Here is a 20,651-nt window from a genome sequence, read left to right on the forward strand (position 1 = left end):
AGGAAACAATACCCAATCGAAAACAATCGAAAAATAGCGAAAATCTCGAAATTAGCAAAAGCCGAGCCTCGGGCTCACTTCTCGAAAAATCAGAAAATTCACATCAATGGATTCCTCATCTCGCCACGAGTCTATACATATCAAATTTAACAAAATCCGAGCTCAAATGCTCCCTCAAATCCCAAATTTCCTTTCTCTTAAGTTCAAGCCCTAACCTCCATTTTTGATTTCTAATTCCTTGATTTTTCACCCTTAATTCATGTAATAACACATTAGATTTATGTTTTAGGCTCAGAATTCCTTACCTCAATGAAGTCCCTTGATTCCCTCTCCAAAATCGCACAAAAACCTCCAAGTCCGAAGTGAAAATGTTGAGTTCTTTCAAAAATTCGCGAAGATGGAATTAATACCTCTGAACAGGCCCTTTTCGCTTCTGCGATAATACTGTCGCTTCTGCGACACCGCTTTTGCGGATTTTATTCCGCTTCTGCGGTTCTTCCAATTTTACCCAGGACCACTTCTGCGGTCCACCAGTCCGCTTTTGCGGAAACTCCCCAGACTCCCCATCTCGCTTCTGTGGCTTCCCCTTCGCTTCTGCGGAACCGCTTCTGCGGTCCATTTCCGCAGAAGCGAGAACACCAGACACCAGACCCTTCAGCAGTCCTTAAACTCCAAATTTCATCCCGTTAGCCATCCGAAATCACCCCAAGGCCCCCGGGACCTCAACCAAAAACACCAAAATATCCTAAAACATCATTTAAACTTGTTCCAATCATCAAAACACCTCAAACAACACTAAAACCATCGAATTCGAGCCTAAGTTCTTCAAAAACTTCCGAAATGCACTTCCGATCAAAAACCCGACCAAACGATGTCCGAATGACCTGAAATTTTGCGCACACATCACCAATCACATAACGAAGCTACTGCAACTCTCGGAATTCCATTCCGACCCTCGGATCAAAATCTCACCATCAACTAGAATTCGCCAAAATACTAACTTCGCCAATTCAAGCCTAATTCTACACCGGACTTCCAAAATAAATTCCGATCACGCTCCTAAGTCACAAATCATCCCCCGAAGCTAACCGAATCACTGGAAATCACATCCGAGCCCTCTAACTCAATAGTCAACATCCGGTTGACTTTTCCAAACCAAACCTTCCTTAAAGACACTAAGTGTCTCATTTTCTACCAAAACCAATCTAAATCAACTCTAACACACCAAATACTGATAATGAAACATGAAGAAGCATAAAATGGGGGAAACAGAGCGGTAATTCATGAGACGACGGGTCGGTCGTCACATCCTCCCCAACTTAAACAAATGCTCGTCCTCGAGCGTACCTAGAGTTGTACTAGAAGCCAACCAATAGCTGAATGACCTTACCAAGCATACACCCGGGGTGATCCCACGTCACCCTATCTCGCATAGGTCCGATAATACAACATAGCTGAAATCTCACAATTCGTCTAGACCATAAACCGTAGAACCACATTGCACTTTCCGAAATCATACGCAAGATCAGAACCTCACATCTATATTCAGAATAAACCCGAACCAGCAGTAATAACCCATACCTGCAACCTCAGGTGCAATCATATGATATACTACATAACCCAAACACTCGAAACGATAACTTCTATTCACAGCAGTTGCCCACAACACCCGAATACCGGTAGAAAATCTCTTATCTACTAAGGTCTTATTCCAACACTTTCATATACTGCCAACGATAAATGAAACACACAATAAAGCGTAACCATTTCTCAGATCAACCATTCATGAAGCCACTTCCCTATTGACTAATACCACAGCAGATTCCGAGCCGAACCTCGATATTATCCTTCCAACAAGCTGAAATCAAATCCGTTCGTATTCATTAGTGACCCCAACGATCGTCTCGAATCCAACACACCACTCTGGTGATATGACACCTCAATACAGACCTAAGCCACAACTTGCATAATACGCGCACCAATAAGAAACGATCTGAATATACTCACCTCATGAAAATGACTCAAACGAAAGAGCTGTACCTCAAGCTCATCAATACCATCACCACACAAGGCTGAGACCCCGTCTCACATCATAGAAATAGAACACCTGAATCTACCCCGAAAGGTCATAACCAATACTCCATTTACCGAGCAACACCCAATTACTCTTCCCGCTCGACTTTCACTATGAATCCCCAATAGAACCGCACCACATGTGCCCATAACCAACAAATCATAACGTCTCGCAACACCGAAAAGCAACTCATAGACCTCCCCAGATCATTAACAAGCTCACTAACGATCGAATCAACCTATCCCCTAACAATAAAATTTCGGAGCCAACCAAGCCGACTCAAGCTAAACAAGTATCCACATCGGCCTACCAACGAACTTATTACCAAGAAGCCTGAAGCTGCTCCTTCCACTACTATAACTCCTACCGGAGCCGTACGATACGTGCCCGGCACCAAATCAATACCGAAATCCACAACCTCGCCCGGCGACATGCCCGGCCACAAGAAACGCATCCGAAAAGTNAAAGCCCACCGCAGAAGCGGAAACAGCTGGGCAGAGGGGTTCATTTAATTCGAACCCAAAGCCATTTTTATCATTTCTCACTCTACACTTAGGCGATTTGGGTGCTTCCAAGAGAGGGTTTCCACATAGCTTGGTAAGGTAAGTAATTTTCCTTCATCCTTAGCTTAAATACATGCGTATTAGGTAGATTAAACACAAAAAATTAAGCAAAAATCAAGGGTTAGAGCTAGACCTAGGGTTTTAATAAAACTAAGATTTAATCATGTAATTTGCCATGTAACGAACTAGAAATCATATATTTGTGATCCTTAGGTGATAGAGAACAACTTCCTTCAAAAAATCTCGGAATCCGGGCACGTGGGCCCGGGGTCGGAATTTAGGAAACTTGTGGGAAAGGTTGGGAAATCACTTAAATAGTTAGAATTCAACCTTGTAAGCATTTATTGACTAGTTCTTACTTTATTTTAATTAGTTTGTGCTCGTTCGGCTACGAATTGAGGGTTTGGGCTTGTTCTTGATATTGGAAGTGTGCTTCGGAGCGAGGTGAGTCTCCTTTCTAACCTTGTAAGAGGGAATTGTCCCCATAGGATTATAAATGAGTAATTATTGCTAAATGCGGGGGCTACGTACGTACTAGGTGACGAGAGTCCGTGCGTAGCTACTATAATGTTAATTGTTTGGGTAGTTTAGGACCCACATCATGCCTAATTGGGGAACATCTATTATTTTTATTGCCAATATGATCATTTATGATTTTCTAGAGACTTGAGGGAGTGAAAAGTGAACATGTGAGCTTGTTGAGCCTTGGTAGGAGTTTCCTTGTATATAAATGAGCCTTGTGTGCATTCTTGATATTTTTCTTGATAATTATGGATCGGGCCGATCGCCTCGGTGAGAATAGATGCATCTATGGTTCGGGCCGTTCGACCCTCGGCAGTGCACAATTTATTTTCTGTTGGAGCGGGTCGTCGACCTCGGCATGATTGCGCATGATATATATGCTTAAGTTTAGACATGACATGATTACTTGTTAAGTATGAAAAAGGGAAAATGGTAATTGAATTATGGTCAAGAACATGAATATAACTTTTCTTTTAAACTTGTGTCATTGGAGATCCTTCATGCTGTATATCTCACATTATTATTATATTATCTTGACCTTAGTAAGTATCAAGTCGACCTCTCGTCTCTACTTCTTCGAGATTAGACAGGATACTTACTGGGTACATGTTATTTATGTACTCATGCTACGCTTCTGTACTTAAATGTACAGGATTTGAGGCAGGTGGATTTGGACATCATTCTGGTGCGCATCAGTGAGCACGCTTGGGACTTCTACGGTGAGCTGCTTCTCTTTCATGCCGATCCGCAGCCGAAGAAGTCCTTCCTTGTACTTTTGTTTCTGTCTATCCTGATTCAGACAGTAGGATAGTGTATTATTCTTTTGTGTATATTCTACTAGTCGCCCGTAGCTTGTGACATCAGGTTCTGGCACACACAGTAGTAGACATTTATTTTTGGGTTGTATTGTTATTTTGATACATTATGATCTTTATTGTTCTTACCTTTAATTCGAAAAATCTATTATAATCGTCTTGGGTTAAAGTAAAATTAGAATCTAATCACATTTCCGCATCGGCTGGCCTGACAATGGTGTCGGGCGCCATCATGACCTATTATGAAAAGTGGATCGTGACAACATGGTATCAGAGCACTAGGTTCACGTAGGTCTCACAAGTTATGGGCAAACCTAATAGAGTCTTGTAGATTGGTACGGAGACGTCTGTATTTATCTTCGAGAGGCTATAGGGTATTAGGAAAGACTACTCTTTATTCGTTTCTATCGTGCAGTTGTCAGTGTACTAAATTTCCTCTTCTATTCTCTCACAGATGGTAAGGACCCGTACCGTCGACGTTCCGGACCCAGGAGGAGCTGCTCCCCCCATTGCCAGAGGCCGAGGTAGAGGCCGGGGGAGGGCACCGGCCCGTGGTAGGGGACGAGGGCATCCCAAAGCTATTCCAGTTGCGCCACCAGCAGATCCTGCGAGGGATCCCATTATTGAGGAGCAGGGCGAGGTGCGCGCAGTTGTGCCTACTCCGGTGGACTTCATGACAGCATCGGTATTCCAGGAGGTCATGGGCCGCATGCTTCGGTTCATGGACACTATGACTCAGGCTGGTATATTTCCAGCAGATCCAGCTACCTCACAGGCAGGAGGGGGAGCACAGACCCCTACCGCACATGCCCCAGGTCATACCGCCGTAGTTTATCATACTCCGGGTGCACTACCCACGGAGGGGGTTCAGCCAGTTGCTGCAGCGGCACCCCAGCCCAGGCCAGATGTGGACGATGATCCGCAGAAGTTATTGGACAGATGGACCAGGTTGCACCCTCCAGTCTTCGGGGGTGAGCGTCATGAGGATGCTCAGGATTTCATTGACAGGTGCAGGGATAGACTGCACAACATGAGGATATTAGAGTCGCATGGAGTCGACTTCACTACTTTTCAGCTGGAGGGCAGGGCCCGTAGATGGTCGCAGTCTTATGCACTTAGCAGGCCAGCAGGCGCTCCTCCCCTCACTTGGGGTCAGTTCACTCAGTTATTCCTTGATCGGTACATTCCACCCTCTGAGAGGGAAGAGCCGCGTCATCATTTTGAGCATTTGGAGCAGGGTCAGATATCAGTGACCGATTATGAGGCGAGGTTCTTTGAGTTGTCTCGCCATTCACTTATGATACTCCCTACAGAAGCAGAGAGAGTTCGGAGATTTGTTGCGGGGTTACACCCCACTATCCGGTCAGGTATGGCCCGAGAGGTAGAGATGGGCACAGGGTATCAGCTAGTATTGGAGATTGCTCACATGATTGAGGGTTACCGTCCGAGGGGCAGAGACCAGATGCAGCAAGAAAAGAGGGCCAGGTTCTCCGGAGAGTTCAGGGGTGCCCCAGGTAGGGGCAGAGGTCAATTCGGGAGGGGTCAGCCCAGCAGACCACCATATTCAGCACCACCACCCCCTCCCCGAGGTGCCCCAGCTAGGCCTTATTTTAGTGCGATGCCGGAGAGTTCTTACCGCCCACCAGCCATTCAGGGTCCTTCTGGCGGGCATTCCAGTTATCAGGGTTCTTCCAATGCTCACTCCAGTGCCACACCAGAGAGTTCGTATCGCCCACCGTCCATCCAGGGGTCTTCTGGTGGGTATCCGGGTCAGCAGGCCCAGACTTCAAGGTATCAGACTTCGGTGCCGAGAGGATGTTACGAGTGTGGAGATCCGGGTAATATTAAGAGGACTTGTCCCAGACTTCGGGGCAAGGCGGTGCAGCAGGGTCAGCAGTCCATGGATCCAGCACCAGCTGCCCAGCCATCTAGAGGTGGAGGGCAGACTGGTAGAGGCCGTCCCAGGGGTGGAGGCCAGACGGGGAGAGGTCAGCCAGCTACTACTCAGACAGGTGGGGGCCAGACAGCCGGTGCTCCGTCTAGATTCTATGCTCTTCCAGCCAGGCCAGATGCATTGGCCTTAGATGCCGTCTTCACAGGTATTATTTCGGTCAGCGGTAGGGATGCATCGGTATTATTTGATCCAGGGTCCACTTGTTCATATGTATCATCTCTGTTTGCTCGTTTCCTGGTTATTTCTCCTGAGCCTTTGGGTGTTCCTGTTCATGTGTCCACTCCGGTGGGTGATTCTGTGGTTGTGGANAATGAATATTCACAAGTAAAAATAACAATTTAAATGCGGAATCTCTGAAATAATTTCTAACCTCCGAAAACCCCAAAATAAAATACTAATTAGCCCACAGATTTGGTGTCACGAACATGAGCCTCTAATACAAAATATTCAACTAATCACAAGTCTGTCTAGGAAAGAAAATATGAATAAAAGGATAAAGATAGATGGGAGAGATCAAGGCTGCAAACGCCATGCAGCTACCTCGATACTCCCGGATAAACGCTGCTCAGCCAACAATTCCTCACTCACCCTGTGGTGTACCTGAATCTGCACACAAGGTGCAGGGAGTATTGTGAATACTTCCAACCCAGAAAGTAGTAAATATAAATAATGTCTGAGGATAATAAATCCCAAATAAACACAAGGTAAAGCTATAAAACAGTAAAACAGCGAGGACAATTACAATAATACCACAACAGATAAAGAATAAATGACAATTAAAATATGCAATGCAACACATAAAGCGGTACTCACCAGTACCCCGCTGCGGCCGTGCAGCCCGCTCCATTTATTTAACGTCGACGGCGCTCACTGGGGGTGTGCAGACTCCGGGAGGGGCCCCTTACGGCCCAAGTGCAATAATAAGCCATATCGTGGCATCAAACAGGCCCTCGGCCTCATATCAATATCAATATCATACCACTGCGGCGTGCAGTCTGATCCCATACTCAGTCCAAAATCACATAAGCCTTTCGGCACAATACTATAAAAAATATTCAACCCAAACTTCATTTAAAAATATTACTTTAGTTTCTACTTTTAGAAAAATGGCTGAGTTTACAAAAACAGTGTTAAATACCAGGACTGAGTTCAATATCTAGAAATATGGTAAGAAACCAGTAAAAATAATCCCTGAAGGATTCACGTAGTTGGCACGAAGCCCAATTATGACAATTAATCCATTTTTATAAGGATATCACAAAACTACAATCAATTAGGTAGTAATTTTATTAAGCGGGACGGACCAAGTCACAATCCCCGATGGTGCTCTACCCCACGCTCGTTATCCGGCGTGCAAGTCACCTCACATAGCACTACGATGTGCAAATTCGGGGTTTCAAACCCTCAACACAACATTTACATTTATTACTAACCTCAAGCCGGCCAAAGTCCTAGCTTGCTATGCCCTTGCCTTTCGAATTCACCGCTTCATGCGTCGAATCTGACCAAAATCACAACGAATACGTCACAATATGCTAAGGGAATATAACCCAATCGAAAAGACTCGAAAAACATCAAAAATCACGAAGTTGGCAAAACCCGAGACCCGGGCCCACTTCTCGAAAAATTATAAATTTTACATCACCGGGTTCCTTATCTCGCCACGAGTCCATGCATATAAAGAACACCAAAATCGGAGTCCAAATGACCCCTCAAACTCCCATTTTTGTTCTCTTAGGTTTCAAGCCCTAAACCACCATTTTTTTGACATTAATTCCTTGAGTTTTCAGTGTAATTTTCATGTATTTGCATGATAAAATTGTGTTCTAAGTCCAAGAATGCTTATCTGATCGAAGTCCTTGAATTTCCTCTTCAAAATCGCTCAAGAACACCCCAAGTCCGAAGTTAAAAATATGTTTCTGTAAAACATCGCGAAGCGATTAAAACCCACCTCTGATCAGTTATTTCCGCTTCTGCGGTGCCTTTGTCGCTTCTGCGACTACCGCATCTGCGGTCACTTTCCGCTTCTGCGGAATCTCACTTATTGCCTTGGACCGCTTTTGCGGTCACTAACCGCTTCTGCGGAAGCCGCTTATGCGGGAAATAGTCCGTTCCTGCGAAAATCTCCAAAATGCCCAACCTCGCTTCTGCGACTCCTCATACGCTTCTGCGGTCCAAAATTCCGCAGAAGCGAAAATACCAGATACCAGACCACTCAGCAGTCCTTAAACTCCAAATTTCATCCCGTTAGCCATCCGAAATCACCCCGAGGCCCCCGGGACCTCAACCAAAAATACAAACATGATCCAATACCTTATTCATACTTGCTCCAATCATCAAAACACCTCAGACAACACTAAAACCATCGTTTCTCATCGAATTCAAGCCTAAGTTCTTCCAAAACTTCTGAAACACGCATTCGATCAAAAACCCAACCAAAACACCTCCGAATGACCTGAAATTTTGCACACACATCCCAAATCACCTAACGAAGCTACTGCAACTCTCGGAATTCCATTCCGACCTTCGGATCAAAATCTCACCTATCAACCGGAATTCGCCAAAATACTAACTTCGCCAATTCAAGCCTAATTCTACACCGGACCTCCAAAATCACTTCCGATCACACTTCTAAGTCACAAATCATCCCCCGAAGCTAACCGAATCGTCGGAATCCACATCCGAGCCCTCTAACTCATAGTCAACGTCCGGTTGACTTTTCCAAATCAATCCCTCCTTAAAGAGACTAAGTGTCTCATTTTCTTCCAAAATCAATCCAATTCAACTCTGTCACACCAGATACTGATAATGAAGCAGGAAATGGGGGAAACGGAGCGGTTCTCACGGGACGACGGGTCGGTCGTCATATCCTCCCCAACTTAAACAAATGCTCGTCCTCGAGCGTACCTAGAGTTGTACTAGAAGCCAACCAATAGCTGAATGACCTTACCAAGCATACACCCGGGGTGATCCCACGTCACCCTATCTCGCATAGGTCCGATAATACAACATAGCTGAAATCTCACAATTCGTCTAGTCCATAAACCGTAGAACCACATTGCACTTTCCGAAATCATACGCAAGATCAGAACCTCACATCTATATTCAGAATAAGCCCGAACCAGCTGTAATAACCCATTCCTGCAACCTCAGGTGCAATCATATGATATACTACATAACCCAAACACTCGAAACGATAACTTCTATTCACAGCAGTTGCCCACAACACCCGAATACCGGTAGAAAATCTCTTATCTACTAAGGTCTTATTCCAACACTTTCATATACTGCCAACGATAAATGAAACACACAATAAAGCGTAACCATTTCTCAGATCAACCATTCATGAAGCCACTTCCCTATTGACTAATACCACAGCAGATTCCGAGCCGAACCTCGATATTATCCTTCCAACAAGCTGAAATCAAATCCGTTCGTATTCATTAGTGACCCCAACGATCGTCTCGAATCCAACACACCACTCTGGTGATATGACACCTCAATACAGACCTAAGCCACAACTTGCATAATACGCGCACCAATAAGAAACGATCTGAATATACTCACCTCATGAAAATGACTCAAACGAAAGAGCTGTACCTCAAGCTCATCAATACCATCACCACACAAGGCTGAGACCCCGTCTCACATCATAGAAATAGAACACCTGAATCTACCCCGAAAGGTCATAACCAATACTCCATTTACCGAGCAACACCCAATTACTCTTCCCGCTCGACTTTCACTATGAATCCCCAATAGAACCGCACCACATGTTCCCATAACCAACAAATCATAACGTCTCACAATACCGAAAAGCAACTCATAGACCTCCCCAGATCATTAACACGCTCACTAACGATCGAATCAACCTATCCCCTAACAATAAAATTTTGGGGCCAACCAAGCCGACTCAAGCTAAACAAGTATCCACATCGGCCTACCAACGAACTTATTACCAAGAAGCCTGAAGCTGCTCCTTCCACTACTATAACTCCTACCGGAGCCGTACGATACGTGCCCGGCACCAAATCAATACCGAAATCCACAACCTCGCCCGGCGACATGCCCGGCCACAAGAAACGCATCCGAAAAGTCCCTCAATATCGAAACTGAACCAATGGTAGAAACCTGTGCACTGACATCCGTCACGAAGGCCCAATTAAGAAAAGCAGTCCTTCCCAGCCGTCCGCCGGTCTTTGGAATACAAACCACTCTGCTAGAACAAAATCCGATGCACCTCGCCACGCAACCCATGGCATTTTCTGGCATAGCCCATAGCACAATAGTCTAGAATAACCCAGCACTGAGACAACCAGTCTACACCCCAATATCATATCCAAAATCTAATATACCAAGCAAAGAAAGATCCACTTGGGCCTCCAAATCCCAACAGCCGCTAAACGGTGCCGATACACACGCTCCACAACCACTACATAGGCTGTACATGCGAACTTCCAGTCTCCACTCCATATAGCACACGAATCACCATGCCTGATCCCAAATTCCGCAGTATGAATACATATCACACCTCGAGTACCCAATCATTCCACGAAAGATATTCTAAAATTCCCCTGTGCCATCCCACAAACTCAGATATCAACAGTCGATCTAACAAGAAAATGCCGCAACACTACCGAAGTATCATCAGTCTAATCACATTACCCTTTTTCCGAGACATATACTTTCGTCAAATCACTTCCAATTAGCAGTCCTTGATTACCTGAGGCTACCCGTTGCCTACGAATTTTATGACTCCCAATTCCATTTGCACAAGCTAAACTGCCAGGACTGAATCCTTCTAACCAAACCAAGCTAAGCAAGCTGTCAAAACTCAAGAGCTTTGCTGCACAATACCTGTAAGGGCTCATTGTCTCGAACACATACGAAAAATTAACCATATCCATACCACACCGATTCGGTCTACTATCAAGCTATCCCATCTATCCAATTTCCCTTCTGATTCATCATCAACTTGATATTCCCTCTTGCTGTAGCACCACAGTTCCTCAACCCAGGCTCACTACACGAGACCCAAGCATAAGACCACACTGTCTAAGACCCATAAGCCACTGAATACTCTCTCAAATATTCCCAGAAATACCACATTCCAGAATACTTTACTCTGAAGAACTTCCTGCGGATCTAAATTCGTTACCTTTACTTTCCAGATACCGATACATAGGATCCCATAATCCACATAAAAGTATCACAAGTCTTGACCTTTCCGATGAAAACACAGTCTCTGACCACATACACAACCTTAAGACACCTGATTATTACATGTAAAATCTTGAACACAATAAAACCATTCTCAAGAGTCCTTTACTTCTTATTCAAACTGCAATTTACCGGATCAAACAGACATAACCACCAGTGCCTCATTAGCACTCTGACATCGCAGGATATGATCTCATTCCAATACAAACAAACATCTTCCTTCTCCATGCGCCGAGCATTCTTTACCAACAACACTCTAGACATTCCGTGTTTCTCATACTCTATAAAACATAATATGACCTCTATCACAAATTTTGCTTCACTCATGCCATCCTCGGCTCAATTTCTACGACCAGAACTGATTCGCCAGCATGCCTCAAACCGGAACCAACATAGCACATAACCGTGCAATCAGCTAATCAACAGCAACCTCCCCAACTTGGCTCGAAGCCATATATCAGGACACACTCAATAACCCATAATACTTTTACTCTAATGATGCCACAATATCATAGTGAGATTAAACTCAAATCATCCACTAGTTTGTGAAAACACAGATCATCTAATACTGTAATCCTCTGCAAACCTCGCATTCATTCCCACATCAGTTGAGTCTACTCTCTTAAGCTACCCGAATTCTCAAATTTCAACACGTACCCTTCAATTACACATGAGATCTTCTAACATACGCATAAGGATCATACCACTTAAGAACACTCCGCAGTAGATAACCCACCTGCTCCGCCTTAATTTAGTATTCCAGCACACCTTCCACCATCATATACGTTACACGGTCATTTAGTCTTCCTGAGTTTGAACTCATACCGCCACATGTAATGCACTTCACTCCCAACTAGGAGACACGAAAATGTTCTTCACGCGTCCATAACTCGGGGCTACACATCAAGTCACAATAGGAATTGAACACTTAACAGTTCATCTATTATCCAGCAGACTTCTTCGTCACTACAAGTCATATAGATACATCTCGCAGTACTAACATACTCATCACATAGATATCCAACCGCCATTCCGGCTAATAGGGACAATACCGAACATATAAGTTCAAAACACTTGCTCACACAATCATCACCTCGGTGCTCAAGCCATAGGCAAAGATCCGGCCTCAAGTCCTCTAGACTGGCCCAACATACTCACGAAGATCACATCTCGCCCCTTGATCGGGGAATCATAAACCATCAAGGCACATATAATACTGAGCGCTCGCGTGCGCATACAGACGTGTGGAAGGAATTTCAAGGGTTATATCTCGAGCTGAATCAAGTACGCACGATAAGAATTCCAAGAAAGTGAAGTTTTCCTAAAGGTTCTGCAGCCTCTCGAGGATAAATACAGACGTCTACATACCGATCCGCGAGAGTCTACTAAACCTGCTCATGACTCGTGAGACCTAGTAACCTAGGCTCTGATACCAACTTGTCACGACCCAATTCCCAAACCCGGTCGTGATGGCGCCTCTCGTGAAGACAAGGCCAGCCAACAGAACATCAATACCTCTTTAATACTTACTTAGCATGAATAAGTCTAAAACATTAATAAAACTATCATATGTGCGGAAGAAAAGTGATAAAAATAGGGAACCGTCCTGACACAGCCCGACCGGGGCGTCACAAGCCACAAGCATCTAGAAGGATTTTTAATACAACTACAAGGCCTGTAATACATGGATTAAAATTTAGAATCAAAAAGAAGAAATCCGGTGCCGCGAACGCTGGCGGTCACCTTGCTCAGCTACGATAGCAAAATCCTCAACCAGCTCAAACCCGCTACCGGGTAAACAAATACCTGCATCTGCACGCGAGATGCAGGGAGTAAAGTGAGTACTCACACTCAGTGAGTAATAAGGGTAAATAATAACTGAGCAGTAAGAAACCACGTAAAGCAAGCCATCATGCTATATAGAACAGTGTAACCCTTTGAGAAAAACAGTGAAATCGTGAAAATCTTTAGAAATATCTGGACTCAGTTTAAAACCTCTTTTGAAAATATCTCTTTCCAACAGTTAAGCAAATGAATGCGAAACAGATAGTGCAAGTCAGTACAAAAGTCAGCCCCTCGGGCACAGCACTCCATTAACAAATAACACCAGGGTATCAGGTAAGCAGTGCAAGAAGTAGCATAGAAGCCAATGAAATGCGAGTGCTGGAATGTCATGACAAATAATACAAATAGGAACAAATGCATGAGTGCAATGCAATGCATATGACGGTACACACCGGTACCCACTGCGGCGTGCAGCTCGAGCCATCCATATATTTAACGTTGACGGCGCTCACTGGGGGTGGGTACAGACTCGGGAGGAGATCCTACAGCCCAAGCGCAAATAATCAAGCCATCTCGTGGCACCAACCAGGCCCTCAGCCTCAATATTAATACAATACCGCTGCAGCGCGCAGCCCGAGCCATCCATATATCCAGAAATCACTATAACACTGCTGCGGCGCGCAGCCCGATCCATGCTCAGTCCAGAAATGCACATAAGCCACTTGGGCAATATCAAAATAATGGTTCTCAGCTCAAAACGTCAATAAAATATTGTTTAAATTTTCAAATCTTAGAAAAATGGCTGAGTTTGCAAAACAGTATTAAAACCCTGGACCGAGATCAAATAATATGCAAAGTGATGCGAAAATAGTGATATCAATCCCTGAAGGATTCACATAGTTGGCACGAAGCCCAAACATGGCAATCAACCCAAATTATGATGATAACAAGTAGTTTCAGTTAAATACGTAGTAATTTCATCAATCGGGACGGACCAAGTCACAATCCCCAACGGTGCTCTACCCCACGCTCGCTATCCGGCGTGCAAGTCACCTCAATACAGCACTATGATGTGCAAATCCGGGGTTTCAAACCCTCAGACTATCATTTACAATCATTACTCACCTCGAACCTGCGAAATCTCTAGCTCGCGACGCCTTTGCCCCTCAAATCGGCCTCCACGCGCGTCGAATCTAATCAAAATCAGAGCGAATACATCACAATATGCTAAGGGAACAATACCCAATCGAAAACAATCGAAAAATAGCAAAAATCTCGAAATTAGCAAAACCCGAGCCCCGGGCTCACTTCTCGAAAAATCAGAAAATTCACATCAATGGATTCCTCATCTCGCCACGAGTCTATACATATCAAATTTACCAAAATCCGAGCTCAAATGCTCCCTCAAATCCCAAATTTCCTTTCTCTTAAGTTCAAGCCCTAACCTCCATTTTTGACTTCTAATTCCTTGATTTTTCACCCTTAATTCATGTAATAACACATTAGATTTATGTTTTAGGCTCAGAATTCCTTAACTCAATGAACTCCCTTGATTCCCTACTCCAAAAATCGCACAAAAACCTCCAAGTCCGAAGTGAAAATGTTGAGTTCTTTCAAAAATTCGCGAAGATGGAATTAATACCTCTGAACAGGCCCTTTTCGCTTCTGCGATAATACTGTCGCTTCTGCGACACCGCTTTTGCGGATTTTATTCCGCTTCTGCGGTTCTTCCAATTTTACCCAGGATCGCTTCTGCGGTCCACCAGTCCGCTTCTGTGGAAACTCCCCAGACTCCCCATCTCACTTCTGTGGCTTCCCCTTTGCTTCTGCCGAACCGCTTCTGCGGTCCATTTCCGCAGAAGCGAGAATACCAGATACCAGACCCTTCAGCAGTCCTTAAACTCCAAATTTCATCCCGTTAGCCATCCGAAATCACCCCGAGGCCCCCGGGACCTCAACCAAAAATACCAAAACATCCTAAAATTTCATTCAAACTTGTTCCAATCATCAAAACACCTCAAACAACACTAAAACCATCGAATTACATCGAATTCGAGCCTAAGTTGAATTACATCGAATTCGAGCCTAAGTTCTTCAAAAACTTTCGAAATGCACTTCCGATCAAAAACCCGACCAAACGATGTCCGAATGACCTGAAATTTTGCGCACACATCACCAATCACATAACGAAGCTACCACAACTCTCGGAATTCCATTCCGACCCTCGGATCAAAATCTCACCCATCAACCGGAATTCGCCAAAATACTAACTTCGCCAATTCAAGCCTAATTCTACACCGGACTTCCAAAATAAATTCCGATCACGCTCCTAAGTTAAATCATCCCCCGAAGCTAACTGAATCACTGGAAATCACATCCGAGCCCTCTAACTCAATAGTCAACATCCGGTTGACTTTTCCAAATCAAACCTTCCTTAAAGACACTAAGTGTCTCATTTTCTACCAAAACCAATCTAAATCAACTCTAACACACCAAATACTGATAATGAAACATGAAGAAACATAAAATGGGGGAAACGGAGCGGTAACTCATGAGACGACGGGTCGGGTCGTCACAAAGCCCAAGGCAGTCACTTGAGCAAACAGAGGAATGAGTTCCAAATAATGCAAAACTCCACTATGTTTCAATACTATATACAAGTATTCCTCAAAGTATGATTCATAAGAAGAAACGTTGATACTCAAGAGTACTATATCACAATACTTCAAGTCAGCATTATGAAGTCAAACAGAAATTGGAGGATATCCTAATAAATTTAGGTTATGTTAGAATTTGATCTAGAGCGCTTACATGAGGTGCAATTTTTCAAAGCAACCTCACATGTATAGAGAATTTATCTCACACTACTACACTTGTAGAAGCAATACGATTAACCACTTTAAATTCAGTTTAGCTCTATAAAAGAAGCAGGTGACTCCTTTTCATTTTTTTAAATTTCAAGAATTTTCCTAATAAAATACGAAAAGTAAAGTGAAAATGTGTAGCTTGATTTCATGACTTACATTTTTAACTAATGTTGTTCTTCCATGATGGGTCTCAAATATGTATAAGGTCAAAACCCCCTCGACAAAACAAGCAACGATCTTTAAAATACACAAAAAATTGATATAGCTAAATTCCATGGAAATTTCTATGCAAAATACCATGGAGAGCACTATTAAATGTCCACACAACATATTTAATTGATACGATGTAGCCATTTGCCATAGATGTGCAGTGCAAATATCAGCAACACAAATTTGTTACTAAGAGAATAAAACAATTCATATTTGGGAAAGAAAAAGAATGCAATCAAGAATTTTTCACACATCAACTGTAAAAGCAATGATGCATTCACCAAGATTCAAGTCTTGAGACTTTCCTCCTGCTGATTGAAAAAACTAATATAGCGACAACTCATAATAACCCAAAAAGAATGTGTGAGTTTTGGTTTTTGCGAACAACAAAAAACAACAGACACCTATGTCCCACGAACACTAAAAAGAGGTATCAAAATGTGTATAAGAAGACTTCACATGATTAAGTCTTTTAAAACATGCTAATTTATGACAATAAAATGACCCATCAAACTTCTAGAAAGTTTCTATCAAGTTTCGATGAAGGTAGCATTTTATCGAACAACTAACTAAGAGGATAATCTTTCCTTAAAGATAAAAAGTAAAGTCAAATTACATGATTACATATATCCTATTAAATTTTAACATGTAAAAGAGTAATGGAAAATCTAAACAAACATCAATATCAGAAAATTGAAGTCAGAGTAGGATGACCAAAGAAAAGCTTAACGGACAAAAATCTGCTCGTTATCAGATTTAAGTTCATGGCAATTGAGATTAAATGGTCCATGAAGAATGGAAAGTCTACAAATCCTGCGGGTATTTAATCGTAGAATTAGTGTCAATTTTCGTCCATACAAATAAAGTAGGAATAGTGCCATTAAATTTGAAAAGCATACTTTTCCCCTAAAGTTATAGTTGTTCAACTGAAACAATATATATTTAGCAAAAAGGCCAATCTATATATATATTAAAGCAAGAAAGTTTGAATTGTGGTTAAGCCAAGTGGCAAGCTAATATAAAGCCACTTGGCAATTTAGGACAATATTTGTTATAGTATTTAATTTAAATTGAAAGATAGGATAATTCTTTTATTTAAATAGAAAGATAGTAAATAAGATTCTTTTAAATCTGAATGGAAAGAAAGTTAAATTTGAGTTGATTGATTAATTAATAAAGAAAGCTAATCAACACATAAATATTTCAATTCAAACGAGAGGGTCAATGAGTAAGGCGAATTGTTCTAAATAATGAGAACGAGTTGCTTGAAATTTGAGTTCACAACAAAAACAACAGAAAAAAAACAAAAACGTGTTTGTTACTAGAAATAAGACTAAAAAATTTAGGTTCAAAACCATAATCATAATTACCGAATTGTTGGATCAAAACTTAAATTTTGTAACTACGTTAGATGATCAGTAGTGTTCACTTCTCCGTGTGTCCTAAAACGTTAATTCAATAAATTTAGGTATAACAAATATGAAATTAAGATTTATATTATATTAGTAGTGATAACAGAAGAGAGAAAATATAAATTGAAGCATCAACTTGTACGGTGATTAATAAAAAAAAATTTGCTTTAGTGATAGAGCATCTCTCTCTATTAAAGGAATAGTGTGCATTGTGACCAAGCTAAGTGGGTAGTGGCATGCTACTAAAAAGTTATTTGACAATTTAGGATAATATTTATAATAATATTTAATTTAATTTAAAATTAAAAGATAATTTTTGTAATGTAAATGAAAAGATAGTAAATAAGATTATTTTGAATCTGAATGAAAAGAAAGAATAATAGTTGATATAACCAACTACCCTATATTAATTAATAAGGTTTTTAACTAAAAAAGAAAATTGAATTGAAAGATAAAAACAATATCCCTATCTTAACTCATTATAAAGATAAATATGGAGGTATCATCAAAACATACAACGAGTATGCAGTACTCCATTCAGCTAAAATATAATATAAAGATAATTATAGATGATATTTAAAAATACTATTGATAAATTTAAATATTAATTTGAGCAGTACAATAAAAAATAATGAATAATTTTTATTACAAGAAAAAAAACTAAATTCATCTATTAATGGGATTGTGGACAATAATGTGAATAACTCTAAGTTATGGGTAATGCAATAACATGAACAAGGAATCAAAAAAAAGAAGAAAAAATATGTAATTAAATAACTTCAGTAGTAGTATACATAATGACAAGACTTATTTGATCTTTGAGAAGAGAGAGTTTTTAAAATTACAATGAGCTATGTCATACTATATAAATAAGATACATGTATTTAAAACCGTTATAATAGATAAAAGTGAAAAAATATAAATAATTGACATAATTTCGAGAAACAAATTAAAAAAATTTAAATTCTTATATAGTTAATTTAAGTGGAAATTTAAAGTCAAACTTCCATATAAATGAAATAATTATATAAAATTTTATAGCAGAGGGAACAATTTGGAAGGGAGGGGGGGGGTGATCACGCCCAACTATGCCTTATAAAAAGGACTATGCGGACGTTGCAAATATAACTCGAGTATTACGCCCAGGGTCGAATCCACAGAGAGTTAACCTATCAACCGTTATNGGGGGGGGGGGGGTATAAAGTTAGTGTGGGTAAATTGATACTTTTAATTAATTTAAAAAAATCTATATCTCTTGCTCAATTATCATTTCAGTTTTGAGAATCAAGATGTGTGATGTATGTAGTTTGGAGTCGAATACTTTTAAAATGATTCTCAGAAAGAGAATGGTCACATAAATGCAATTAGATTCGCTCAATTTTAAAGCAACTCCAATAATGTTGGAAGGGAATTAATCAATCATAAAATTACACAAGAATAAAAGAACTGATGACATACATTTCTGTAGGGATAGTGTTTTAAACTATGAATCGACTCAGACATCGGCCTGAACAAATGTCAATTTTGTTGCCTTACGGCAAAATTAGTTATCCAATATTTTATTATTTATTTTATATCTCAATTGTTTTGAAGCAATACATATATTTTTTTTTGTTTTTTATTTATTATTTTTATTATTTTTATTTTTTTATTTTTGTAGTAGTGGTAGCAGTTGCTATGCTAAAATAGATAAGAAGGATGGATAGATTCTTCTCTATGGCTCAGGTATGGACTATGATTTTTCAGCCCGTTGTTAATATTTATATCCTATAAAATTGTAGGATAGGATATAAATGACAACAGAATAAACCACCAAGACTCCTCCCCAGCTAGCCACGAAAGGAGCATCTTTCCAATCACATAGCTCAACATCTTAGCCATTGAGTTCCGCATCAACATTACTAGGACCTTCACAAGTCTCCATCACATTGACCTTAGCAAATTGCGTTTGGGTCCCTTTTGCCAGCTCGTTCTTCAGATCAACTTCCGGAATCGAGACTGATAGCGCTGAAAGCTTTGCGGCAAGTGGCCCTCCGAGGATCTCAGAAGAGTTCTCATATTCCTTTTCAACACAAATCACACCCACCATATGCGTCTCATTATGAACAGGCAATGGACTTTGGCTAGTGTCTACTGCATCTGGATTTTGCACGGCAATGTCACCTGCATCAATAAGCTTCTGAACTGCTATTTTCAGATGCCAACACTTTTCTATGCTGTGACCCGGGGCATTAGAGCAATATGCGCACCTTTGAGAATAATCAAAATTCTTTAGAAGAGGGTTCGACATTTTTATCTGAATCGGCTTCAACATGTCCAATTGCCTCAACCTTTGGAACAAACTGGCATATGATTCTCCAATGGGAGTGAAAGTCTTTTCTTTTTCCTGTTGCCTTTTCATTTTGTACTCCGTCCTCGATTGGAACCTCTTGCGGGTAGGTGGTGGATATTCTTGAGAAGGTGGGAAAGACATTAGTGGAGGTGGTGCAGGCCATTGCGGGTCTTGTGGATGTGGAACATATGGCAGTGCATTGTGGATAAAGTACTGGGAAGGTGAGGTATGACTTTGGGAATTTTGTGGAGAGAAGTAGTATTGGGGAGGATTATCTGGAGTACGAGGATATTCATGGGGTCGATATTGAGGCTGAAAGCGTTGAGCAGGAATGCCCATTGGATACTGTCATTGGCGGGGCTCAACAACATCTTTTCTATTTCTCTTTCTTCCACCCAAACTTACTGAGATGTTCTGAATGTCTTCTGTAGTATCTTTCAATGCAGAATAACTTATGATTTTGCGTGACTTGATTTCCTCTTCTACCATCTCCCCTATCTTTACCACATCATTGAAGAGTTTACCCAAGGCCGGGATCAAATGACTGAAGTAGGTAGGCCCCTGGGCTTGTAGGAAAAACTCAACCATTTCTTCTTCACCAATCGAGGGACTAACCCGAGCAGCTTGTTCCCTCCATCTGAGCCCAAACTCCCTAAAACTTTCCTCCAGTTTCTTTTCCATCTTAGATAGGGAGGAGCGGTCTGGGATAATGTCTAGATTATACTGAAAGTGTCGAACAAAATCTTGAGCCATGTCATCCCATGCATGCCACTTCTAACATCTTGACGAGTATATCATTCCAAGGCTTCCCCAGTCAAGCTCTCACTAAAATACGCCATCAACAAATCATCTTTCCCGCCAACACTTCTCATTTCACTGTAGTAACACCTCAGATGG

At 41.5% G+C, this 20,651-nt stretch overlaps 1 protein-coding gene across 1 annotated transcript; it reads left to right on the forward strand.

Annotated features, from left to right (window-relative positions):
• LOC109224285 (DNA-binding protein HEXBP-like) lies at positions 5,593-19,963 on the forward strand. The gene is made up of 2 exons (XM_019388873.1): positions 5,593-6,105; positions 19,862-19,963. The coding sequence occupies exons 1-2, from the start codon at positions 5,593-5,595 to the stop codon at positions 19,961-19,963; spliced, it is 615 nt and encodes a 204-aa protein (XP_019244418.1).

The sequence above is a fragment of the Nicotiana attenuata genome, chromosome 3 (assembly GCF_001879085.1).
Source record: "Nicotiana attenuata strain UT chromosome 3, NIATTr2, whole genome shotgun sequence".
NCBI classification, from domain to species: Eukaryota; Viridiplantae; Streptophyta; class Magnoliopsida; order Solanales; family Solanaceae; genus Nicotiana; species Nicotiana attenuata.